Source organism: Hippopotamus amphibius, chromosome 12 (genome assembly GCF_030028045.1).
Source record: "Hippopotamus amphibius kiboko isolate mHipAmp2 chromosome 12, mHipAmp2.hap2, whole genome shotgun sequence".
Taxonomy (NCBI): Eukaryota; Metazoa; Chordata; class Mammalia; order Artiodactyla; family Hippopotamidae; genus Hippopotamus; species Hippopotamus amphibius.
In genome coordinates, this window is record NC_080197.1 from 55,208,248 (window position 1) to 55,235,662 (window position 27,415).

General features: G+C 40.5%; 1 protein-coding gene across 6 annotated transcripts in view; it reads left to right on the forward strand.

Annotated features, from left to right (window-relative positions):
* TMTC1 (transmembrane O-mannosyltransferase targeting cadherins 1) overlaps nt 1-27,415 on the forward strand; it is a 264,322-nt gene that overhangs the window by 28,667 nt on the left and 208,240 nt on the right. For 5 of the 6 annotated variants that reach the window (XM_057702301.1, XM_057702302.1, XM_057702307.1 and 2 more), the window contains exons 3-5: nt 4,646-4,719; nt 7,763-7,939; nt 12,251-12,457. In XM_057702301.1, coding sequence (XP_057558284.1) covers nt 4,646-4,719; nt 7,763-7,939; nt 12,251-12,457 — 458 coding nt within the window. The remainder of the gene's footprint in view (nt 1-4,645; nt 4,720-7,762; nt 7,940-12,250; nt 12,458-27,415) is intronic. The other variant, XM_057702304.1, reaches the window with a different exon arrangement.

The window sequence follows — 27,415 nt, forward strand, 5'->3', positions numbered from 1 at the left end:
CCTTCAGTCTGAGGGCAGAAATCCATGCTGTCCATCTCGTCGTATTTTTGACTAAGTCCTCTTGTACTTCCCAGCACCATGTGTTCAGCCTGCCTTGTCTTGGAATCAAGCCCAAGGGGCTCCAACTTAACATTTCATCTTTGCTTCCTGTTGGCCGCTCCCCCCCCTTTTCATGTATTCCATGCTCTCATCACTTTATGCCTTCCCTGCCAGAAACACCCCATATGCTTTCAGACGTCTCTTTCCTCTGCCTGGAATGCTTCTGCATTCCCTCTCTGGCCCAGGATTCACATCCCGCTTTTCTGAAGTCTTCCTTGTCTGACCTTTAAGTCTCAGTGAATAAGGCCAGCCTTTCCACAAAGCCTTCCTGGATCCTACCGCCCAAATTAATCCCTTCATCTTCTCATGGCTGTGATTTCTCTTCTTTATGATACATGTATTTTTCTTGTATCATCTCAATACCCTCTTTTGACTCCCCACCAGGTGTTAACTCCTTGGGGCAGGTTTTATCCCTCCAGCTAGCATAATACCTGGCAAATAGGAGGCACTTGGGAAATGTTTGTTGACTGGAGTGAAAATGCAATTGCTGAACAAGGCAATATTGACAGATTGACTCACAGTGTTTGTCTGGTCTGGACATAGAGGAGTTGCTGAGAAGCACCTTCTTTTTAAGACACTAACCCCCTTGCCCCAGAAACCCCAGCTTAGCAGGGATATAGAGTAGGTGTTTGGTGACTGCTGGCAGTAGAGTCTTCCAGTGTTAGCACTGACATTTCAACACCCGCTCTGAGCTTCTGCTCCAAGGGACACCACCTTCAGGACATCTGGGCACATCCAGCTGGCGCGTGCTGCCATTTTTCCCCAGCACAGCTAACTGACTACAGTTCGAGAAGTGGGGCTTCAGGCGCCTTCAAGGCATTCGTGATGCTCACCTGGCTTGTGACTGCCTCCCTGCAGCTTGCTGCACCCAGCATCAGCTCGCGAGTCTCGCCGTTGTCTGAGTTGTGCTGTGGTGGGTGTCCCTCTGGGCCCAGGTGCCTGGCCTTATCCCAGGACTTGGCTGCTGGCGAGCTGGGCTCTCTGTTTAGCCTTCCAGAGGCCTTGCACGTGCCGCTGAGCTCAGTGCTCGAAGAGGCGGCCGTGTGGACTGGGCAGACCTGGGCTTCACAAGTGAACCGTGTGCAGTTGCTGCTTTACAGACTGTGAGTCTGAGCTGGGCCTTGACACTGAGGTGAAACCACACTGTCACTGCCTGCTTCCCTCGAGTCATGCAGACGTCCTGGTTTGGCACTCAAGTTCCTTAGAGATTAACGGATCAATGCACGGTGTGTGGTCCGAACAGCCACGTTAGGGAAGGGCTTTCAGTTCTGTCCCACCAGTGAGGGTCTTTGGCCACGTCCAGGTTTCTCTTGGTGTGGATTAGATTAGAAGTTTTCTCAATTATGTGACTTGCTGTCAATTCATATGCAGGTATATAATTGAATGACTTTTAATTTAATTTTAACTAATAGATATATTGGGTTATCTAATAAAGTTAACATAAAATATCATATGTGTAAACCTTAAAGTAAAAAGATGGTTTCCTTATGTCACACAGGAAAACCTGTCTCCGTGCTGAGTCTCACTGCCATTCTCTGCAGGGAAAAAGAAGAAAGAAGGGCATCCACACTGAGTGGTCACTTTATACATATCATCTCACTTATTACAACAGTACCCTGCAGTACGGGGTGTAATACTCATTTTAAAGACAGCAAAACCAAATCTCAGAACTTGAAGATAACAAAGTTGAGTCTCCCTCAGATGGCTGGAGGAGCCTATATTCAAGCCTTGAATGGTCTAGCTCCATGCGTGTGTCCTTGCCTCTCCTCTATGACTGCAAAATTTGCTAACTATATGAGGGTATTTTATTTATTTATTTATTTATTTATTTTAGTGGCTGTGTTGGGTCTTTCTTGCTGTGCGTGGGCTTTCTTTTTAGTTGTGAGTGAGGGCTACTTGTTCGTTGTGGTGTGCGGGCTCCTCATTGCTGTGGCTTCTCTTGTTGCGGAGCACTGGCTCTAGGCACGTGGGCTTCACTAGTTGCAGCACATGGACTCAATAGTTGTGGCTCACGAGCTCTAAAGCGCAGGCTCAATAGTTGTGGCGCATGGGCTTAGTTGCTCCGTGGCATGTGGGATCTTCCTGGAGCAGGGCTCGAACCCGTGTCCCCTGCACTGGCAGGTGGATTCTCAACCACTGCGCCACCTAGGAAGCCCCTATATGAGGGTATTTATAGGTATATTTCCCAGAAATCTATGTCCTGCTGTTGATTGTTGATTGAGTCTCCGGCACACCATGGGCTTCAGGTCCTCTGTGATCTGGGTGAGGCTGTTTTCTGTGCCTGAATGTCAAGTCGGCTGGTTTCCCTTGGGAACTCTTCCTCATATGTAACCTGTTCTTTGAAGCATTCTTTGAACCATACCCCATTTTTTTCCTTTACAGTTTTATTTCTTGGATTTCAAAAAATTAAGAGAAATGTACACACGTTTTGAGTAGTAAAATAATACAAAGATTTATAAATAGCCATCTGTCCCCTGCCGCTCTTCCATTTCAGTCCCTTTCTGACATAACACATTAAAAAAAATAATTTCAAGCTTAAAAAATGTAATGGCCGTATACTCTTTATCCAGTCACCAATTTTTAACATTTTGCAGCATTTGTTTTATCATCCTTCCACTCTTTCTCCTTCAATATGTAAAAATATGATTTGTTTTATGAAGCATTTGAGAGTAGGTTGCATAATTCATGTGCCTTTACACCTTAATAATTTAGTCGTATATTTTCTAAAACCAAGACCATCAGTCACTGTTTCTTTTTAGCCTCCTTTAGTCTTAAGTTTGGAACAGTCATCTTCAGTGTCTTATATTATTTATATCTTTAAATGTAATTTAAAATTTATATTAGGATATATAATATACAGTGTTATTAATATATTTGCCATAATACTGTAATTGATATTTGTTATGCTAAGTAATTATAATATAAATATATAATAAAATTTATATTATATAATTTATAACATGATTTACATGTGTAGTATATTACATTAAAGTTTTATATCATAGATAAAATAATATATGTAAGTACATAATGTGAGGGTAAGTATGAAATATAGTATATAAAATAGAAATACATAATGCATATATTTGTAGGTATAATATATGTAACATGAAAATATGTTATATGCAATAATATATTATGATAGATTATAAGTTGTACTATAGTTAATTATGATAAAATATAAACTAGAAGGTATTAAATTTTAATGTCATGAAATAATATAGAATTGTTATATTGTATTAAATATATTATATATTTTAATAGAATGTTCCTCATCCAGGGTTTGTCTGATGTTTTCTCAAGGTTAAATCAGGTAGTGGATCCCTGGCTGCAATACCACATACTCCAGGGTACCCCCTGCAGAGGCATGCAGGCCACATTCATGTGCCCTGTATTGGTGAGGTTAAGTTTGACTGCTCAGTCAAAGTGTAATGTTATGTATTACATTTTCTCAATAGTATCATCATTCTTTTAATTTTTTCAGATAATAAGTAATTGGAAGGAAATGCTTTGAAGCTCTGTGCCTCATCAAACTTTCACATTTTAGACTTGACATGAATTGGTATTTTGTGATATTTCTTGCTCTTCTGGAAGGAAAATGGCTATTTTCCAACTGTACTACTCCCTCTGCATTTATTAACTGGCTTTTTAATGTAGAGAAGAGCTCTCCATTCTTTCCCATTCACTTGCTTACTGAATGTATGTCTGTACTTGTGTATGTATGTATACATTCGTTCATTCATCCATCCATATATTTATCAGTATGCACTCATAGATGTCTATTTTTACAATGGTTTATAATTTATCACTGTCCTTATTTATTATGACGTTCAAATTGTTGCATATTTGGTCAATGGGAGCCCATTGTTACTGGCTTCTGTGTCCTATTGACATGCACCTGTCATTTTTTGAGCACTTTCTAACTTTCTAACATGAGAAGATGATCCAGGCTCCTCTTGTGTCTCCTGAGCCTCAGCGCTGGAATCAACCACTTCTCCAAGGGGCCCGTGTTCTCTTCAGTAGAGCAATGGCCTGTGGTTAGTGCCAGGGTGGCTCTTTGCTACTGGGGTATTTTGCTTTCAGACCCTTCTGGTGGCGTTGCTAAGAAACACATGCACACACGCTCATGTGTAGCGGTCCCGAGTTTATACTCATCCCCATTCTGGTCTTATTTTTTCCTGGTGCTCTGTAAGCATCCTTTGTTCCATTAGAAGTCTGGTGCCCAGAGACTAGCAGTGTCTAGTACTCAGTCATTGCTCAAAAAAGTATTTTTGAAAAAACCAATAAATGAATATACTTTGATGCTGTGAATTGATCTTCAATAGATGAAAGGTTGAAAATGAAGTTAAGCATGAAAATCTTGCCCCTTCTTTCCTTTTTTTCTCCTTCTTTAAAATTATCGTTAAATATAACCAGAAGTGGTTAGTTGTATATCATTTTTTAATTTATCATTCCTTTCATTCCTCTAAAAACAAATACCTTTCTGTTATGGGTCTCTGAAAGTGTTTTCTGAGGTTTTCATTTTTTCTTTTTTCAAACTTTCTAGGTGGCTGGAATTGTTGGCAGAGCTGATGTGCTGGCATGCCTGCTGTTTCTGTTGGCCTTTCTCTCCTACAATAGGTATGTATGGCTGAGAATGCCCTTATCTGTTTACAGTTATGCTCTCCCCTGGGAGTTTCTGCTCTGTGTGTGTGTGTGTGTGTGTGTGTATACTCTGAGCTCCTGTCTGAGAGAGGAGGGAGGCTTCTTGGCAGTGAAATGCCCCATGAGTTCCTGGAGACCAGGGATAGGAAACCCTCTCCTTACCGAAGGCTAGGCTCTTCTCTCTTGCAGCTGCGTCCTGAACCGTGTCATGGCCTTTTAAAAAGACTGCTCGCCCAGTGCTGGGAAGATAAGCTCTTGCTTCTTGATTCTTCTTACTTGTTGTTTCCTCTTACTTGTAGTTTCTTACTGAGAATGGAATTTGAAATCTTAGCTCTGAGCCAGAATATACTGGGTACAGTCCTCTCTTCTATTTAACTATGATTTGTTTAATTTCTCCTTTTCATTTTGGTCCTACTTTCTTTTTTTTTATTCCTTTTTATTATCCTCATTAAAGTAGCTCGAAGCTTAAAATAGCAAGGCTGAACTGAAAGTAGTATTTCTCAGCTCTAATTTTCCAGTTTGCACATTCTTTTATCAAAATTTGGAAGCTTCTGGCTTTGGGAGACAAAAGCAATAAAACAGTTTCCCATTATATGACCCCCTCTCCCCCCAGCTCATCAGATTCTCACCTGAGTTGTGACCTATGCACACAGGGAAGGGGCGGGTCAAAAAAGGAGTGTAATGGGGTCAGGTGACTCAGGGTGACCCGAAAAAGGGGGTCAGTGAAGCACGTTGCTCTGCTTCGTGGAGGGATTCCTAGTTAAGGATTTGTGCACCTTGATCTTTGGATCAGTTCATTGGCCTGTAATCTTACAAAGCCCAGTGACTCTGAGGAGCACTGTTCTAAGCCAGTGGTTCTTAATATGGGACAAATTTGCCCACCTTGCCCCAGGGGACATTTGCAATATCATTTGCAAATAACATTTGCAAATATCTGGAGATATTTTTGCTTGTCACAACTGGAGAATTCAACTGGCATGTGAGGAGAGGCCAAGGATTCTTCAGGGTGCAGGGCAGCCCTTGTAGCAAAGAATCACCTTCCCTAAAAATACCAGTAGTGCTGAAATTGAGAAACTTCGTTGTAAACCAGTTTAGACCTTGGATCAAGAATGAACTGAATTAAGCTTCAGGAAGTTTTGCTCTAGGAGCGGAGACTCTAAAGCAAAACTTCTTAGTATAGCACCTTCTTAGTATAGCACCAGGCTTCTAGTCCTGGCTTTGTAACCTCCTGCTGCGTTGCTAGTTATACAGTGTTGTGAAAATATTAAAAATGTAAACCCAAATTCAACAGTTGTTTCCTGTTTGCTCTGGTGTTAGAACAAGGTTAGTAATCGCTTTTGAGCTTGAACATGATCTCGCAGGCTTTTCCTGTGTGCTGATGAATTTGGGAACGTGAGTGTGCCTGCAGCATACCCGTACCTGTGTGATCAGCAGTCGCACTGTCACAGCTTTCTGTTGTGCAGGCCACTCGTACTTTGCGTAATTTAAGCTATGAACCAGCTTCAAAGAGAAAGCCTGTCTCCTACAGTTTTCACGTATAATTTAGGTAATGGTTCCAAGAAGTAATAGTAAGCGTAGGACGTCACAACTACAGATATATTGGCTTTCAAAGGAATACGAGCAAATTGGTGTGTCACCTGTGGAAAGAACAGCGAGGTTGCTTAGTGTGGGGCCAATTCTGTTTTGTAAGGTGAAAAAAGACTACCGCAACCGGAGGGTTTTAGAAAATCCCTGCTGAAAATTATGCTGAGAAGAAAAAAGCTTTAGCAAATACATTATCATGGAAAATAAATTTAAAACTACAGTTTAGAAACTAATATGACATTGTAAGTCAGCTCTACTTCAATTAAAAAAAAATAGATTAGCCAGAAGAAAAGAAAAAATATCTGTATTTTCACCACAGAAGTGATGATCGTGTTTTGTTATATATCCGTTGATTTCTTTGTAGAGAAGCATGTAAAACACCTTCACAAAAAAATAATAATAATGATGATAAACACTTTACATCTTTACATGTAGGAAGTCATTTACTGAATCTTCCCTGCAACACTGTGACCCCATGTTGCACATAAGGGAACTGGGGCACAGGGAGGCAGTTGACCTGTCCCATGTTACCCTCTTAGTTAACAGCAGAGCTGTGATTTGAACTCAGGGAACCTGGCTCCGGAGTTCATGCATGTGGCTTAGTAACCTGTATTATTCACTTAAAGTATATTCACCTATACGTCTTTCCATGTCCCTAAATATACCTCTGTGGTAGCATTTAAAATGGGTTTTAGCGTTCCTTTGTTATATGCTATAATGTACCATAATTTATATATGCCGTAATTTATGAACGAAATTCAGTATTGTTGAGCATTTACTTTTTCCCATCTTTGCACATTTTAAATAATCCTATTATTACCGATTCCAAGCTCACTCTGCTAACTGCACGACAGGCCAATGAATCGGAGACGAGATGTTGAGGCAAGGAATACGACTTTATTTGGAAAGTCGGCAGACTGAGAAGATGGAAAGCTAGTGTCTGTGAAAAAACCATCCTGCCTGAGTTAGAATTCAGGCTTCTTTTATACTAAAAAGGAAAGTGGGCGTTGTTGGTTGTTGCAGACTTCTTGGTGCCAGAATCCTTTGTTCTTGCAGCTGTGGATGTCGGTCAGGTCAGGATGCTCCTGTAAACCTCCAGCAAGACAAATGTTATTCTCTGTTCTGCAACTTTATATGAATGGAAAAGCCTTACACCCTCAAAGGTCAGAGGCTGGAGAATGGGCTATCCTCTATATTTCAGGCTGTAAAGCAACATTCTAAACTTGTAGCAAAAGCAATAGAATATAGAGGTTAATGTAAGACAAACAGATCTAACATGGAGTCCGATGTAGCTCTTCCCTGTTACACTATGGTAAACATTCTTGAAAAAATCTTTGCTCACCTGCTTGCTTAGAATACAATGAAATTGGCGTTAGATCTTATCCTCAAACCACACTTCTTGGTAGAGTAAATGGAACTCACCCTTGTTTTTCAGGAGTGTGGACCAGTGTTGTGCTGGGGAATGCTTCCCTCCCACGGCTTCTCCCTTCTTCCTGCTGCTCAGTCTCTTTCTGGGGACCTGCGCGATGCTGGTGAAAGAGACGGGCATCACGGTGTTCGGCGTGTGCTTGGTTTACGATCTCTTTTCTTTATCCCACAATCATGATAAATCGTAAGTCATTTTAAAGTTTTGCTGTCAAGCAGTGCATGATGTGCAGAGAAGAATTACTTAAATCAGTCGTTTTCAAACTTTCATTAACAAAATAGAGGTATAGCTGGGACGAAGTGAGAGAGTAGCATTGACATACATATGCTACCAAATGTAAAAGAGATAGCTAGTGGGAAGCTGCTGCATACCACAGGGAGGTCAACTCAATGATGGGTGATGACTTAGAGGGGTGAGATAGGGAGGGTGGAAGGGAGTCGAGGGAGAGAGGGGATATGGGGATATGCGTATAAATACAGTCGATTCACTTTGTCACACAGCAGAAACTGGCACAATAGCATAAAGCAATTATCCTCCAATAAAGAGCTTAAAAAATGGAAAAAAAAAGAGAAATATTTTCTGAATGAATAAAAACATATTTTTAGAAAACAAAAAACAAACAAAAAAATAGAGCTATAACATTTTGTTAAATGTAACCTCATCTTAGACCATAATATAGGAAGGCTTACTTCCTTAGGATAAATGCATTATATGTGTTCAGACTTTTCATACCTTTATGAAAATCAGTGAGGACTATAAAGTTTTTGTGAGCCCCAAATTTGGAATTGAAAAGCGTCAATGCTAATTGCAAGTTTATATCCCTAGATTGTTTTGGTTGCATACTATGAGAAGTGTTGATTCACACAGGGGAGTGGTTACAAATGGTAACAGTTTGTTAACAGCTTGCCTTGGATCTCTGCATTCAAATGAGTGTTATCCATCACAGAACACTGCTAAATTACAGTCTGTTTACTCGCTCTAGGGGTGATGCTTTTATGGAAAGAGTGTTGGAAGGGGCCTTTTGGAATTCCACAGATGGCCAGTCTAAACCATACAGGAAAAATTACACATCATAATCAAGTTAAAGAACAAGTTTATTTAGTGGCCTGTTTTCATTAAAAAAAAATTAAGGCATATTCATCTTATCCTGTGCATTATAGATAAGAATGACTAAGACATATTATAGGTTCAAGCACAAACTGTAATTTTCTTCCACTATCAAATCCATAATTACTAACAATTTGACATGCAGACCCCATTTTTCGGTAATTATAAGCCCTTACGTTTGAACTTTCCATAAATGTAGCTGATTTATTCTCTGGCCTTGTCCAATGAAGAATTTTGTCTTAAAAAAAAAAATCCTGCCTTTTTATCCCATTCCCTACCTCTTTATACTTCTTGACATAAAGATAAGAGCAGTGCTATTGAATGGCAGCAAGCTGAGATGAGTCATTACATTCTGATCACCTACCTGCCTGGGCGTACTTGGAGATAATTTAAATAGATTTTAGTGCTCTGTCGACTCCCTGTAAACCTCCAAGGCGTGTAAAAGGAAGGAGCCCAGTTACCATTTTGACCCAAGCTCAAGCCAAGAAAGCTGCGAGCCAAAGGACCTTGCCTAGGCTTATATGAGAATGCCGTTCCTCCACATCCTCTCAACCCACGGCAGTAATTGCATTGCTGACCTTCCTGTTTAGAGAGCAGCCTATCCACCCCTCTGGCTTGCCGCTTGCTTCTTGCGTCTTTTTTGTATCTGCCTCCTGACATCTTTCTGCTTTGCTTTACTGACAGCAGAAGGATGTGGCAAGTGACTGTAGACCCTCCCCTTTGGTCTAGTCCAGAGATATTTTAACCTCATATCGACTGAAAAAAGAACCCACAGCTTGCAAGTTGAGAATTACGTTTTGTTTGGGGCCATTACTAAGGACTGTAGCCCGGGAAGGCAGCCTGTCAGATAGCTCTGAGGGACTGTTCCAAAGAGATAAGGGAGGAGCCAGGATGTGTGAATTTTTGCTGGAAAAAAAAACCAACAACTATATATTATATATATATAATCAGATATCTTAAGTTAATGACATAAGTGCTTTTCTATGTGTAGGAAGATGCAAGAGTCTGGGCTCATTAAAATTATTCCTTTGATATGCATCTCAGCTCTCTAGGGTCGCTATCCTGCTTTTCTCTATCCTGCATTCCCATCAGGGAGCGCCTTCCAGGGAGGCTGCAGTGGCTGATAACTTGTTGGCAGGCAGCATTTGTTGTCTGCACTCATCATTGAAGTCATATCTCCTCTGGTCTTAGGATTCTCCAGCCCATGGTGGCCTGCACTCCTTTTTCCTTCATCTGGTCACTGTTGAGCTAGGCTTTTTTGAAAGAGCGTAATTGACTCTTTTACTCGTTTAATAATTGTTCTTGACCTTCATCATATCAAGCTGCTAAAAGTTCCATGAAAAAATAATACTGCTGGTATGTAGCTTGGAAGTTGCATAGCTCATAGCCTGCGGGGGTTTTTTGTTTGCTTTTTTGCTGTTGTTGTTTTTAGCTCTCAGGTTTTGTTTTGTTTTAGTAACTTTTAGCTCTCACAACCACCACCTCTGTACAGGTGGAGGCATTCATTCTTTCCTTCATCCTTTTATCCACCCATTTTACACATTCTCATTCTGTGCCTGGCCAAGAATAAGACAGATAAGATTCCTTCCCTCAAAAAGCAATACTAGGGGAGACAGACATGACATAAGTAATTACATGAGTTGTGAAAGTGGTGAGAGGGAGCTGAGAGCGGGTAACAGGGAGACCCGGTGGGTAACAGCATCTCTTGAGTTCAAGCTGTGTGGTGCCAGGCACTGGGTCTACCCTTTACAGGTACCAAGTCACTTATCGCTCAGAATTGTTACCCTTGTTTTACAGAGGAGAAAATGCAGACATGGAAAGTAACCTCTCCAGAGTCACCCATCCCTGACTTGCACTTCTGTCTGTGTGACTCTAGAGCCACGGGGTTCCCCTTGAGCACTCCTGCCTCCATGGAGCACACAGGGCAGGGACCTGGAGACCTTCCCGGACATCAGCAGCTCAGAGCCTGGGCTCACCTCCGTACCGAGACCAGCCCAGAGGATCTGCGTGTACTGGGGGGGGTCCTGATCCCTTCGAGCATCTCACATAATTGTGTCCCCTTTTCCTAGAGTAACATACACACAAATTCTTATGTGCTAATTTAGAATAAACATCATGGCACTAGGTTGTTCTTGAGGTCTTTTCCTTGTGTGGTTCAGGCAACAGGAAAGAAACAACAGAAACAAGTGTTGGAAGCGCTCTCCTACATGAAGAGCAGTTTATTCCTAAATTTTAAGATTGGGCCACACAAATGGAGTGAGATTTCTTTTATTTGACATCACTGTTAGGAAGAAACATTTTCAGTGAAAGATCAGCTCCTGAAAGTTAAATTTTTCTTTCTTTTTGAAAAATTTCCCTGACCCCAGTCCCTACCGCCTCTCTCTAGAAATAGCCATGATCCTGAATTTGGCCCTTTTCATTTCTAGGATGGTTTGCATGTTATTACTTCATAAGTATATGCCACCAAATATCAAATAGCATTGCTTACGTATTTGCAAACCTTATGTAAGTGGTGTCACTTGCTTTTTTTTTTCACTTAACATTAGACATTTGAGACCCATCAGTGTGGATACACGTGGCTGTAGTTCATTCATTTTAACCGTTGTATAGTATTTAATTGTCACAGTTTATCCATCCTTCTGGCTTTTGAATTTAGGTTATCTTTGCATTTTTGGCTCTTGTATACCATGCTGCAGTAAACCTTTGTGTGCACACACCTGCAGCTTTCTCTAGGACGTAACCACAGAAGTGAGGTTGCTGGGACCACAGGTAGATACACATTCATTGTGCTGAGGCTGAGACGTTGCTCTTGAAATGACTGCCGCGTGGATGAGAATCCCCTTTGTTCCACGTTCTCCCCAGCACTTGGTAGTGTTAGCCTTTTAAATTTTTGCCCAGCTAGTGGTTACGAAGTATATCTCAGAGGATTCACAGAAGAAAATGTGAGAATACATTGGGTGGATCAGCTGTGAACATTTTACACGATCATAATAATGTAAATCTTGAATATCACTTCAACTGAGTTACAAGAATTCAAATTATATGTATTTTGAGAGAAATATATGTGGAGGATGAGAAGTGAAGAGGGGGTGTGTGTGTGTGTATGTGTGTGTGTGTGTGTGTGTATTGGTGACCGCATAAGAGGGACTGAGTCCTCATCTTCTGTGGTAGCAAGTCAATATGCCAAGTTCTAAAATTAGAAATAATATTATAGTTTAATGTTATTTTAAAAATATTGTGATAAATACCAGAAACAGAAGAGCTAAAGGACTTGCGAATGGTTACTTCCAGGAAAGAGGCCTTGGGAATGGGACAGGGGACTGCTGTTCCTTGTTGCAAGTCTTGTCATTCTGTCTGACTCTGTTTCCCCTCGATTCCCTGCACAATTAGGAGCAATGGGGTGGTCCGTCAGCGCAGCGCTCAGCAGCCTGCGAGCTTCCCGCCCACCGCACCGCCAGCGCACCCTCCTCGGGAGAATGGGAAGCAGCCGCGGTTCCCTCACAAAGGAGCTTGGGGTGGCTGTCACGCTGCACTGCCACCCGAACCCAAGAGCGGTGGATTCCCTGTGTCTCCTCGAGCTGTGTGGTCCTTGATGAGGTACTGGGCGGGGCTCCTTGACCTTGCGTGTTTCCACCATCCGGTGTCAGCTGTCGCATGGGGTGATCACTGGGGGAGTGAAGCCCGAGTCGGTTCCTTGTGACACCCCCACACTTGTTTCTTTTTATATATATATATATATATTTATTTATTTATTTATTTTATTGGCTGTGTTGGGTCTTTTTTGCTGTGCGTGGGCTTTCTTTTAGTTGCGGTGAGTGGGGGCTGCTCTTCGTTGTGGTGCATGGGCTCCTCATTGCTGTGGCTTCTCTTGTTGCAGAGCATGGGCTCTAGGCACACGGGCTTCAGTAGTTGCAGCACATGGGCTCAATAGTTGTGGCTCACGGGCTCTAAAGCACAGGCTCAATAGTTGTGGTGCACGGGCTTAGTTGCTGCGCAGCATGTGGGATCTTCCTGGACCAGGGATCAAACCCATGTCCGCTGCATTGGCAGGCAGATTCTTAACCACTGCGCCACCTAGGAAGCCCCCTGCACTTGTTTCTTTCCTCCTTTCTTTCTCCTTCCCCGTCTCCCTCCCTCCTCCCTCCTTCCTTCTCTTCCTGCTTCCCTTCCTTCCCTTTATTAGATCAGGTGAGAAAGGAGTAGATAGAAGAAGCAAGAAGAAGCCCCTCTGTCTGCTGTGGTCTCTGACGCCTCAATTAGGAAGTGCAAACATATTGCTGCTTCCCTGGTGGAAGCGCCCTTAGGCATCGGAGAGCAGGCCCCTCGGTTTTCTGGGGGAGGAGAGCTCTACCTTCCCTTGCTCTGTCTCTCCCTGCTCTTGGTGTGTGATAGGAATTTATTAGAGCACAAGTATGGGAGGGAGCCCAGGGGACAGTGCCTTTCAGAAATGTTTTTCAGGGTGCAGGAAAATCTTCTTTAAGGCATGAGATTTTCTTTCTTTCTTTAAATCTTTTGACCTAGCCATGAAAATTAACAGATTTATCAGAACAGGTACTCTCACTAAATTAGCTTGCTGCTAAAATAGCTCAAGCCATGGGCAAGTCAGAATTTAATAAAAGTGGAAATTTGATTCATACTATTAGCAGTTAAGCAGCAGATTGCTATTCTTGTACTTCTGCACAGTCCCAGAAATCTCCCTCTTTTCGGGGTCTTTGCTTCCCATTATTCCTGCTTTTATCTGTCTTTTGCATTGTGCTCCATTTATTCATTCATCAGCAAAGACCTGTTGAGTGTGCACCGCATGCCCGACGTGTTCCAGGCACCAGGGTTGTCCTTGTCCCTGTGTAGCTTTCCTTCTGTAGAGGAGGACACGCGCTGAGTAACCAGCGAGGAATGAACAATGTGATGGAGAGTGGTGGGCCGGCCAGGCTGGGACGAATCTGAGTTGGTTGGTCAGGGAAGGCCCCCTGCATCCTCATGGATGAGAGGAGGAGCCAGCCCCGCTCAGATCTGCACAGAGCGTCCAGACTTGGGGTAATGAGCAAGTGGGGACGGGAAGGGGCGCGCTCAGGGGCTGGGCAGGCCCAGATGATGAAGAGCTGTTGTCCATGGAGGCGAGTTTGGATTTTATTCCAAGTGGAATGGGGAGACGTTGGAAGGTGTTTTGGTTGTTGTTTGTTTAACATGGAGAGAAATGGTTTTATTAAAAGCGTTCACACTGGGTTTTTGTAGTGCATGATTTAGGGACAAGAGTAAAGCAGGGAGACTTTCACACAGACTGAGGGGAAGAGAAAGGGTCTTGGCTGAGGGTGATAGAGACTGGGATGCAGGGATATGGTGGATTTGGGATAAGTTTTGGATGCAGATCTAACAGGACTTGCTGATGTTTGGGGTGCATGGGTGATGGAAAGACATGGATGTTTGGGTTTCTGGCTTCAACATTTGGGTGGGTGGTAGTGTCAGTTTCTGAGATGGAAAGGCTAGAGGAAAAATAGATTTGGGAAAGGGTAAAATCACAGTAATGTATGACATTCCTGAGCAAGAAAGAAGAGGGATAAATAGTCCAAACCTTGAGGACATCTTAACGTTTTTTTGTAACAGGGCATGAAGGTAAAGAAGACAAAGCATTTGGGGAAAGTTGTAAATGTTTTTAAGGAAGGCACAGGAGGAGAAAGAAGGATTAATAGCGCATCAGAGACTTTTAAGGAGGGATAGAAGGCAGGCTGCAGTGTGACTGAGTTCCACCAGGGCAGGGACCAGGTCCGTTCTGATCACATTTGTATCCCAGGTCCTTTCCTAGTTTCTGGCCAGTAGTAGTTGCTCAGATATTTGTGAAATGAATAGATTAATGAGGGGGTGGAAAGAAAGTACTGGAATTGAGCATAAATAGAGCATTTCAGTAAATTTGGCAATGAAGGAATGGGGCAAAGGATGTTAGCCAGAGGGGTGCTAGGTTTTTGTTTTCATTTTTATTTTACATGTAACAGGTGTGTGTGTGCCTGTAGATAACTTGCAGGGAGATGGAAGATGCAGGAGCAGAAAGGAACAAGATGAGGATGAGTACCAGTGCGCGCTGGTAAATGCTAGGTGACTGGCTCTCCAGAGAAAGTAAATCCTGAGTTGCTGTGTTGGCCAGTTGCCACGTAAATAGTCCTACCGTGGCTGATTTCAAGTTACAGTTGTGACATTGCTGGACGTGGAGTTGGGAGAGGTGGGCCATCACCCGCCATCATGAGGCGTTTCCACTGCCTCGCAGGCAATAGACATAAACAACCTCAAGAGCATAGGTAAAATGAAGGAAACTAATTAGGAGGTGATGAGCTTTGAGTACTTATTATCTTTGTTTTTAGCATGATTTAAGTTTATATAATTTATTTCATTATAAGATATATAATATATATTAATATAATATAAACATATATGCTATACATTTAAGTATATATAATTTATTATGAGTTATATAATTTAATTTTCAATAATGGCTGTATTTAATAACGGGCCTGCAAAATTCCTGAAAATTTAATAGCCGTATCTTACAGGCCAATGTGCGTCAGCTCCAACACTCCAGTGAAGAGGGTCCTTTAGGAGGGGAAGAAAACTTTGCATCTGTTATCCATCTCCTGTGTACCGGGAAGTGAGCTAGTATTTCCCACGTGTTATCCCATGCAACCATCACAACATTTGTTTAGGGTAGATCTTATAGTTTGCATTATCAGGTGGAAATGGAAGGTCTTAGAGGTTAAACCATCATTTGACACATTTGCACAGCTAGTAAGTGGTAAGATCAGGATTGGAACTCAAGCTGTTTGACCCCTAATCCTGTGCTTTGCCCACTGGCTATGCTCTGAAGTCCAGAGTCCCAGGCGAGGACTGGCTTTGGGGAGGAGGCAGGGCACTTGTTTCAGGCTCTGTGGAGCTGGCCTCCCTATTGAACTCTCAGGGCTAGAAGGATTCTTGAAGGCATCCTTGGGTCCACAAATGAGGCACCTCCTGACTTGCTTCAGTATAGGGTTTTGATGCTAATGCATTGAATTAGATGGTATGCTTTTTTAAAAAAAAAATTCCGAGCACCAACCTAATTTGGAAAGAACGGTGCCTGGAGAGCAGTACATAGCACAGTTGCAACTGGCTCAGCCTCTTACTAAGTTAACATGCTTGTGGGCAAGAAGGACCGTTATCCCTCTTTGGAGAGCAAAGTTGTTATATATTTTTCTTCTCTGGAAAGGAAAGATGTCATATATTTGACTATAAATTTGATTAGTATTAAAATTATTTTTAAAAACTATGCTTGTCCTTTTGTCAGAAGGTGATCAGATAAATAAAATAAAAGTTCAAAGAGGCGATGTTTTCATTCTGCAGCTCTCTGCAGATAGTGTTTAAATCATGGCTCTTTTACTTACTTGAGCCTGGACAAGTTATTTTATCTCTGTAAACCTCAGTTTTTTCATTTCCAAAAGTGGCAACTAATAGCACCTTACTCTCAGATTGCTTGTCAGGACTCAAAGCTACAGCACAGGTAATAAACCTGAAAACAGGTACGTGGTGCACTGTGGCCATTCAGTGTGGCAGCTGGCAGCATTGTTAGTAGCAGTTGAGTATTATGAATATTATTATTCCCGTGTGGGTTTCTAAACCAGGATATATCCTGAAACTGGTGAACCTGCAGTATGCAGACTCAAAGGAATGAGTTTGTATGGGATTTTTTTTTTTTTGGTTGAACTTTAAGACTGTTTACTGGTATATATTTATATTGCATGCGTGGCATTAGGCTGTCAAAAATTGGTGTAAGTACTCTCAGGTAAAATATTTTCAGAAGTTACCAAACACAGGGGAAAAATTCCAACCCAGGGAAAAATCCCACTGTAAGTCATTTATTTAGTTACCTGTTTTTCTGTGTGACTTAGTAATTGGCTTACAGGTAGCAAGTGCAATGAACCTGGGACTTAGGGTATACACTCTGGAATCAGATGGAATTTCAGTGGATACCACGTTTTCCTCAATTGCTCCGTGTGATATGAGACATGTTTCGTGTGTAAACCTTCCTTCCGCCCACCCTCTTCATTACATCCAGTTCGTTCGTACGTGGATACCCTTTCCCTCTCACCTTAGAAAATTCAGTGAGTTCTGCTTGAACTCTTATCCTTGTAAGTCATACCTATATCTGTAACTACACGTAGTCATTTTTCATATATAGACTTGGCTGATTTCATATTTAAATGACAGTGGTGGGACTTCCCTGGCGGTGCAGTGGTTAAGAATCTACCTGCCAATGCAGGGGACATGGGTTCGATCCCTATTCCAGGAAGTTCCCACATGCTGCAGAGCAACTAAGCCCATGCGCCACGACTATTGAGCCCATGTGCTGCAACTATTGAAGCCCATGCACTTAGAGCCCATGCTCCGCAACAAGAGAAGCCATGGCAGTGAGGAGCCCACGTGCCACAATGAATCCCACTTGCTGCAACTAGAGGAAGCTTGTGCGCAGTAATGAAGACCCAACACAGCCAAAATAAAATAAATAAATAAATGTATTAAATAAATAAATAAAGAAAATTATACCAGAACTGTCAAAATTAAAAGATTAAACTTTAAAAAACATTAAAAAAATAAATGACGATGGTTACAACTGCTGTTGAAGACAGTTCTTGGCTCAATGAATTCTTGCTCCTTTCCCCTTCACTGTGCTGCTCTGCAGCAGCTGTGATAAGTCATTCCTTCCTTCACCCATCAGTATTTACTGAGTGCCTCCTACATGCCGGGAGCCATTCTGGGTGCTGTGAATAAACGGCAGTGAAGTAGACAGAGCTCTGCCCTCATGGAGCTTCGTTGGATGATGATCATGGTATCTTTATTTTAATTGGGCTCATTTTCTATCTTTGTGGGTAAGACCGTGTTTAGGTTTTTCACTTCAGTGTGTCTTAAAAGTTTTTCTTGTATACTTTGCACAGAGGCATGCAAATCGAGAACTTAAGGCAAGGTTAAGACTCGAGAACAGGTTGGCACTCAAGTGAAACTGTGAGGTAATTGAATTCAGGGGACTTAGGGCAGCATATAAATATTTTACCTTCACTGATGGCATGGATCCCTGATCTTTTCAGTGTCGTTTTAATGCTTCACTTCTGTAGACCTTGCATTGTACTCTTTTTCCCTAAAGTAAGAAATGCTTTGCAAACTCCTGAAGTAGGATTTTGAACTTTCATTGCACATATATGATCCTGTGAGTAGGGCAGATGTGTTTCAGATTATTATTAACAGCTCGTGTCAGCTTTGAGAGTAACTTAGTAAACTAGTGAAATGAGATTTTCAGGTGACAGGAAAAAATCTGTGTTGAAAACTTGTATTCCTGATGGATAATTGGGTTCTCCCCTCACCATTTTACATACCTTTTTTGGTTGACTGATCTCAGATGAGCTGTTTTCAATCTCATTCAGTTACTGCTTTAAAAAATGAAATGACAGAATGAAAGAGGGGTGGAGTATACTAATAGGTCTACACAGAAAATACCTCCAACAGTTAAAAGTAAAGTTTGTGGGTTCATATTAATAAATCCCCCTCCCCTACTTTAAAATCTCATAATGTAAGTGTAAACCTCAGTGATGAATCCACCTTAAGAACACAGACTATCCTATGGAAGTAGATATGGATTAAGATCTTATTTTAAAGAAACTGCAAATTCTTTCATTGTTGCTGATCATTTTTCCTCATTTCCTTTGCTTTGTTTAAAGATGCGCGGGGCCACACTTTGCTATGCAATCCTGTCTCTCCTTCAATGGTGTAACTACTCCAGTCTTTAGATGTAGTTCTTAGGTAGCTGCAGCCAGATCACTGTAACTTATTTGACACCTTATGGTGGTGGACTCAAGGGAGGAGTAACTCTCAGGCTGTATTTTATAAAGACTCTGGCCAAATCAACAACCATAATTATTGTTAAAGGTATTTCTTATTAAACAACTTTATAACTTTTTACACCCATGATCCTAAAATTTTGGACCCAATATCCAAAGGATATCCTTTTCTTACCTTTGGCCCATACATGCCTGAGCTTTTTCATAGTTTAGCAATTTCTTTCTAATGTGCTGAACTGTCTTTTACTGAGACCCTGTAGTGGCTCCTGGTGCGACTGAACTGCAGACATGCTCAGTGGCTGGGAAGGCACTGGACAAGGGAGGTGGGTGATTGCTGCAGGCATTTTTCAGCCTATGGAGGAGGACACATTTTACTGGGAAAGGTGAACAAATGCTGCTGTTTTGCTATAGGAAAGATGGAAATAGCGGGAAATTTCTTTTTAAAAACTTTAAAAAGTTATTTTTGAAAAGAACTGTCAGTGTCATCAGGCTTCTTAATTTTGAACTGTGTTTATTGGGATAGTGTCATTGATGTGCCTTTAATGTTCTTTGCTGGGTTGACTTACCCAAGCTGGGCTCCAAATTCTTTTAAAGTAGCTTTTCTGGGGCTTCCCTAGTGGCATAGTGTTTAAGAATCTGCCTGCCGACAAGAGGGCAGACAGCAGTATCAAGCAGTAGCAGCAGTATTTCATCTTGTGGAACTGAAAACCACAGCCACAGAAAGAGAGAAAATGAAAAAGCAGAGGACTTTGTACCAGATGAAGGGACAGGATAAAACCCCAGGAAAACAACTAAATGGAGAGGAGATAGGCACCCTTCCAGAAAAAGAATTCAGAATAATGACGGTGAAGATGATCCAGGACTTTGAAAAAAGACTGGGTGCAAAGATCGAAAAGTTTACCGAAGACCTAGAAGAAGTAAAGAACAAACAAACAGAGATATGCAACACAATAATGGAAATGAAAAATACACTAGAAGGAACCAATAGCAGATTAATGGAAGCAGAAGGGCGAATAAGTGACCTGGAAGACAGAATGGTGAAAATCACTGATGTGGAAAAGAATAAAGAAGAAAGAATGAAAAGAACTGAAGACAGCCTAAGAGACCTCTGGGACAAAGTTAAACGCACCAACATTTGCATTATAGGGGTCCCAGAAGGAGAAGAGAGAGAGAAAGGACCTGAGAAAATATTGGAAGAGATGATAGTTGAAAAATTCCCTAACATGGGAAAGGAAATAGCTACCCAAGTCCAGGAAGTGCAGAGAAACCCAGGCAGGATAAACCCAAGGAGGAACATGCCAAGACATATAGTAGTCAAATGGACAAAAACTAAAGACAGAGAAAAGTTATTAAAAGCAGCAAGGGAAAAAGGACAAATAACATACAAGGGAACTCCCATCAGGTGAACAGCTGATTTCTCAGCAGAAACTCGGCAAGCCAGAAGGGAGTGGCATGATATATTTCAAGTGATGAAAGGGAAGAACCTACAACCAAGAATACTCTACCCAGCAAGGATCTCATTCAGATTCGACAGAGAAATCAAAAGCTTTCCAGACAAGCAACAGCTAAGAGAATTCAGCACCACCAAACAAGCCCTACAACAAATGCTAAAGGAATTTCTCTAAGCAGGAAACATAAGAGAAGAAAAGGACCTGCAAAAACAAAAACAAAACAGTTAAGAAAATGGTAATAGGAACATCCATATCAATAATTACCTTGAATGTAAATGGACTAAATGCACCAACCAAAAGACAGAGACTGGCTGAATGGATACAAAAACAAGACCCATGTATATGCTGTCTCCAAGAGACCCACTTGAGACCTAGGGACACATACAGACTGAAAGTGAGGGGATGGAAAAAGATATTGCATGCAAATGAAAATCAAAAGAAAGCTGGAGTAGCAATACTCATATCAGATAAAACAGACTTTAAAATAAAAAATGTTACAAGAGGCAAGAAAGGGCATTACATAAAGATCAAGGGATCCATCCAAGAAGAGGAGATAACAGTTATAAATATATATACACCCAATATAGGAGCACCTCAATACATAAGGCAAATGCTAACAACTATGAAAGAGGAAATGCAAGGCAGAAATAGAGACACAGATGTAGAGAACAAACACATGGACACCAAGTGGGGTAAGCGGGGAGGATTGGGAGGGGCTGAATTGGAAGATTGGGATACCAAATTGTACACTCTAAATATATGCTGTTTATTGTCTGTTAACTGTATCTCAATAAAAGTTTTTTTTAAAAAAAGGAATCTGCCTGCCAATGCAGGGGACACGGGTTCGATCCCTGGTCCAGGAAGATCCCACATGCCGGAGAGCAACTAAGCCCGTGCACCACAACTACTGAGCCTGCGCTCTAGAGCCCACGAGCCACAACTACGGAGCCCACACACCTAGAGCCCATGCTCTGCAGCAAGAGAAGCCATCACAATGAGAAACCCACGCACCACAATGAAGAGTAGCCCCCGCTCGCCACAAATAGAGAAAGCCTGCGTGCAGCAACAAAGAACCAATGCAGCCAAAAATAAAATAAATAAGTAAATAATAAAATAAATCTTTAAAAAAAAATAGCTTTTTTTAAATATGGAACTTACCAGGGAGCTATTGTCTTCTGTGGATAGAGAATTGGAAGAGAGTTAGAGAAGTTAGAGAATTAGTGAAGAGTTTTTTCTCTTACCATTTCCTCTCCATTGGTTGAGGGTGATGTTATTCCTTCTGAACCAGACCAAGAGTATATGGTAAAGCAGGAATTACTTTGATGAGTTTGTCTGAAAGCTTACTGAAATCTGCTTTGCTTCTTGAACTGAACTCAGCACTGAAGTGGATCATTTCAGTAAAGTGTTTCTTGGCTTCATTCAGAACTTAGAACTAAAAGCTTCTTCCAAATAAATCACATGCTAAGGAGGCAAAATTCCTTTTAATTTATGGATAGCAGTTGGTAGAGTTCCTGGCTGCTGACAGCTGCTGGTTCATTCTGCTTAATCTTGACTGGGTACTGATTCTTGGCAATCTTCTATCCCCTGTGAATATCAGTCAGCAGATGATGAGTTCTTTCCTTTCTCAGTGTAGAGCAATCAAGCTTAGGCATCTGCTTTCCAATTGGATGCATGGGGACATATGTTGAAAGAGAAAACTATCAGAATGTAGGCATTTCTGGTTGGCATTCAATTTTGTCACTGTCACAGTAGGCTCTTAGAAGAGGATGCCAGGCCTCATGGTTTTCCATCAGCTCATCAGTTACCATACGGATACTCAACCTCTGGCCTGTGTGGGCTAGAGCTTGCGTGACTTCCAGGACACCAGACATCTCTCCCTTCTTTTGCAGAACACAGGTAGGGCTCTTAGGGTGTTGTAGGGAGTTTGCTGCCAATGTCTTTGCTCTTTTAGTTAATGCTGCTGTCATCCAGCTACATTTTTTTAAAAATTTATCTTTTTTAATGTAGCCTGATGAGAAGTTGTGGAGTGATTGCAATAAAAGCAGTATCTGTTCATCTTAACATTGTAAACACTCAGGGTATACATAAATAATTCTTTCACAGGAACATTATTCTACAGCAGGCAGTAGATCATGATGGTTGCAGATAATTTGGTGGGATTTCCAGTTTGTTGCTCTGAAAAATGTCTGCCACACGTTTTGAACTGGTACTGTGCTTTCTAGATTAAATGTGACAGAATGTTGAAAATGTAAATGCTTGAAAAAATACAGAAAAGGTGCTTGATGAGCATATTAAGAGGAACAAATGAATGAATGTATGAAAAGAGCTTAACATGGCTTTTAGTTGTGGCTTTTCATAAATGGTCGGGCTAGGACTTACCTTTCCCTACCACCATGCTTATTTTATGCCAAAGCCACTATGGCACACTAAGAATTACTGTTTAGAGATCTTTTAATAGTGGTCACTTTTCCTTTGCTCTGTTTATAGAAGTGGTATAATCTTGATTTGACTTGTTTATGGTATTTACTTATTTTCTCTCTTTTTATGAGCTTACCGTATTTTAGAGGAAAATGATTGTAAAAAAAAAATCATTCTTGTTGCGAAGATGGATTTCCTCAAAGTTTAGCAGGAAAACATAATGCTTGTGTTAATGCTTATTCTTAACCGGTGAATACCATCGTCTTTGTAAGTTGCATGTGTAGCATTATTCTTAGTTTCTGAGGCTAACAGTAGACTTTTTTTAAGTAAAAATTTTTGATGTATTTAGAATTACTGTTGAATAAAACATCACTTTAATAAACAAATCATTAGGTTGAAAAATCAAATAAGACAATTTACTAGTTTTTTAGATGATGACCTTATAGTCATATAGGAAGATGTTTCATGTTGTAGATTTATAAATTTTTAATGCTATTCACATTATTCAAACCATGATCTTCACTACTTTATATATAATCTAGAAAATGCATATTGATTTTAAAATCACCCTAAGCAGCGGTCTCCATGAGGAGCCTGGCATTAAAGATTTGCTTTTAATGATTTAACCTCTGAAAGTGTTTGCGAAGTATTTAAAGGGAACATAGTATGGGTTTTTAGGGGATGAAGGCAATTAGTATATCATAATTCAGAAAAAAAAAAAATGCATGCAAACAACCAGCCAGAGTTGGACGGAGGGAAGGAAGGAATAGTGTTTGTGTCTTATGCTGAGAGCTAGACATGCTCTCAGTTTTCAAGTGGTAGTGCTTTCATTTCCTGCTAGGTAAGTCTTTATCATAGATTTCTTCTTGTACTTTACCTTTGGTTCCCTTAAGTAATTTTTCTTTGTGAAAGGAATGTCACTTTGTGAAAGGAATTATGATCCATACTGCATTTATGATGAAAAAATTTTGGTTTAAAAAGTTGTTTAATTATAAAACTGCACTTTTGGTTTTCATGTAGAGTCAGGGAGAGACTGTACATATATTCTCGATACAGTTTGTTTCTCTCTTCTTTAAATTTTTTTATTGAACACTTTTTTTAACTGAAATATAATTGATTAACAATGTTGTGTTTATTTCAGGTGTACAGAAAAGCAATTTAGTTATACATATATATATATTTTTATATTTCTTTTCCCTTATAGGTTATTATAAATTATTAAGTATAGTTCCCTGTTCTATACAGTAGGTCCTTGTTGGTTATCTATTTCATATATAGTAGCATATATCTGTTAATCCCAAACTCCTAATTTATCCTTTTCCCCTCTTTCCCCTTTGGTAACCATAAGTTTGTTTTCTATGTCTGTGGGTCTATTTCTGATTTGTATATAAATTCATTTGTATCTTTTTTTTTTTTAAGATTCCACATATAAGTGATATCATATGATATTTTTCTTTCTCTGTCTGGCTTACTTCACTTAGTATAATAACCTCTACATCCATCCATATTGCTGCAAATGGCAATATTTCTTTGTTTTTTTTATGGCTGTGTAATATTCCATTGTATAAATCTATTACATCTTCTTTATCCATTCATCTGTCAATGGATACTTAGGTTGCTTCCATGTTCTGGCTATTGTAAATAGTGCTGCAATGAACACTGAGGTACATGTATCTTTTTGAATTACGGTTTTCTCCAGATACATGCCCAGGAGTGGATTGCAGGATCATATGGTAGCTCTATTTTTAATTTTTAAGGAACCTCCATATTGTTCTCCATAGTGGCGGCACATTGACAGCACATCGTCCTCCACGAACGCTGTAGGAATGTTCCTTGTTTCTCTCTTCTTTACAGCACATAATTTATAGCCATAATGGATAGGGAAGCCGTTAAGATACGTTGAGATTAGGTACCAATCTCCAGGTATTTTTAATCAGAAAATACATGTGTGATAGTAACAATAGTTGATGACTAAGAGTACATGATGTCTTGAACAATAAAACTTGTATCATTGTCCTCATTGCTGTTTTTGAAATATCTGAACATTGTGGAATTGCTGAATTCTTCAAAAGAGAAGAGCTGTTTCCCAGGCAGTGCTGGACGTGAAGACATGGCAGTAATGTAAGGAGCCATGGCCTTGATGGGGGGGAAACTGAGTTCTACTCTGATTGTGATTTGCTGCGGTCCTTGCGCCAGTTATTTCACTTCCCTGGATGCTTGTTTTTCTTATCTGTGAAATGACATAGGGAAGACAGGTGGTCTTGTCATTTGGTGCTGTATCTGACTATTTGGTCAAACTCTTAAGAAACTATGCTGTCACTTTTTCTTTTCTCTTTTAATTACTGCACTCCACTGGCTTGCACATAGATGGAAGTTGTGTGAGAGTCGGAGGCTGACCCCAAAGTGAGATATGATAATGAGACACCTTCGTAAGTGATTAAGCAGACCGCGGAGGACATTTCACTCGTGTTCATTTTGCCTTTTTTTTTTTTTTACTTTTCTAGCTTGAATTCTTGACTACTTAACTTTAGAAATTAAGTCAAATGTATTGATGAGAAATATCAGTATTAAGAAAGGTTAAATTTTACTTTATACATATTTCACTTTCAACCATCATAGAGGTCATCAAAGCTGTGCATTTGCAAACTGATACCTGTTGACTCTTCAGAGACGGTTTGTTGATTCATTTAATGAATAAACATTTATTAAATACTACATACAGATGGCATAGGGATCATTTGCTTATAAAGAACAAGATATTTAAAGAACTTCTTTAAGAAGATGGAGGTTTTCATTAGAAAGATACACTGGATTCTAATGGCACCCTAAACTGCGTATTGAACCTGGTTTCTGGACACAGGAACTGGCAAACTCAAAGCATTTATTTTTTATCTTTTTGCGGATTCATGGTATCTCTTTTGCTTTTTTAAAATCCATGTTGTTTTCCTTTCCTCCTCTTCCTAGAGACTGACTTTTCTTAATTTGTTGAGTGCAGGGCTGCCTCAGTCCTAGCTTCATGCAGTCTCTCAGTTCATCTGTAAAAGATGGACTGGAATTAATGTGTTCTGATTCCAGATTCTCAAAAACAGAGACTCTGATTGGCCCAGCATGGATAAGTTTACATCCCAGTGGGGAAGTCATACAAATAAAAAGATAATCTCACTGAGGGTGGCAAGTGTGATGAAGATGTATGTACCCTGAATTATGGGATTCACAGGGGAGGATACCTTAGCCAGCCTGGGAAGTTTGGTGCAAACTGAGTCTTTTTTTTTTTTTTAGAACTTTTATTGAGATACAGTTAACAGACAATATATTTAGAGTGTACAATTTGGTATCCCAATCTCCCAATTCAGCCCCCACCAACCCCCCCCGCTTTCTGCACTTGGTGTCCATGTGTTTGTTCTCTACACCTGTGTCTCTGTTTCTGCCTTGCATTTCCTCTTTCATAGTTGTTAGCATTTGCCTTATGTATTGAGGTGCTCCTATATTGGGTGCATGTGTATTTATAATTGTTATCTCCTCTTCTTGGATGGATCTCTTGATCTTTATGTAATGTCCCTTCTTGTCTCTTGTAACACTTTTTATTTTAAGGTCTGTTTTATCTGATATGAGTATTGCTACTCCAGCTTTCTTTTGATTTTCATTTGCATGGAATATCTTTTTCCATCCCCTCACTTTCAGTCTGTATGTGTCCCTAGGTCTCAAGTGGGTCTCTTGGAGACAGCATATATATGGGTCTTGTTTTTGTATCCATTCAGCCAGTCTCTGTCTTTTGGTTGGTGCATTTAGTCCATTTACATTCAAGGTAATTATTGATATGGATGTTCCTATTACCATTTTCTTAATTGTTTTGTTTTTGTTTCTGTAGGTCCTTTTCTTCTCTTATGTTTCCTGCTTAGAGAAATTCCTTTAGCATTTGTTGTAGGGCTTGTTTGGTGGTGCTGAATTCTCTTAGCTGTTGCTTGTCTGGAAAGCTTTTGATTTCTCTGTCGAATCTGAATGAGATCCTTGCTGGGTAGAGTATTCTTGGTTGTAGGTTCTTCCCTTTCATCACTTGAAATATAACGTGCGACTCCCTTCTGGCTTGCCGAGTTTCTGCTGAGAAATCAGCTGTTCACCTGATGGGAGTTCCCTTGTATGTTATTTGTCCTTTTTCCCTTGCTGCTTTTAATAACTTTTCTCTGTCTTTAGTTTTTGTCCATTTGACTACTATATGTCTTGGCATGTTCCTCCTTGGGTTTATCCTGCCTGGGTTTCTCTGCACTTCCTGGACTTGGGTAGCTATTTCCTTTCCCATGTTAGGGAATTTTTCAACTATCATCTCTTCCAATATTTTCTCAGGTCCTTTCTCTCTCTCTTCTCCTTCTGGGACCCCTATAATGCAAATGTTGGTGCGTTTAACTTTGTCCCAGAGGTCTCTTAGGCTGTCTTCAGTTCTTTTCATTCTTTCTTCTTTATTCTTTTCCACATCAGTGATTTTCACCATTCTGTCTTCCAGGTCACTTATTCGCCCTTCTGCTTCTATTAATCTGCTATTGGTTCCTTCTAGTGTATTTTTCATTTCCATTATTGTGTTGCATATCTCTGTTTGTTTGTTCTTTACTTCTTCTAGGTCTTCGGTAAACTTTTCGATCTTTGCACCCAGTCTTTTTTCAAAGTCCTGGATCATCTTCACCGTCATTATTCTGAATTCTTTTTCTGGAAGGGTGCCTATCTTCTCTTCATTTAGTTGTTTTCCTAGGGTTTTATCCTGTCCCTTCATCTGGTACAAAGTCCTCTGCTTTTTCATTTTCTCTCTCTTTCTGTGGCTGTGGTTTTCAGTTCCACAAGACGAAATACTG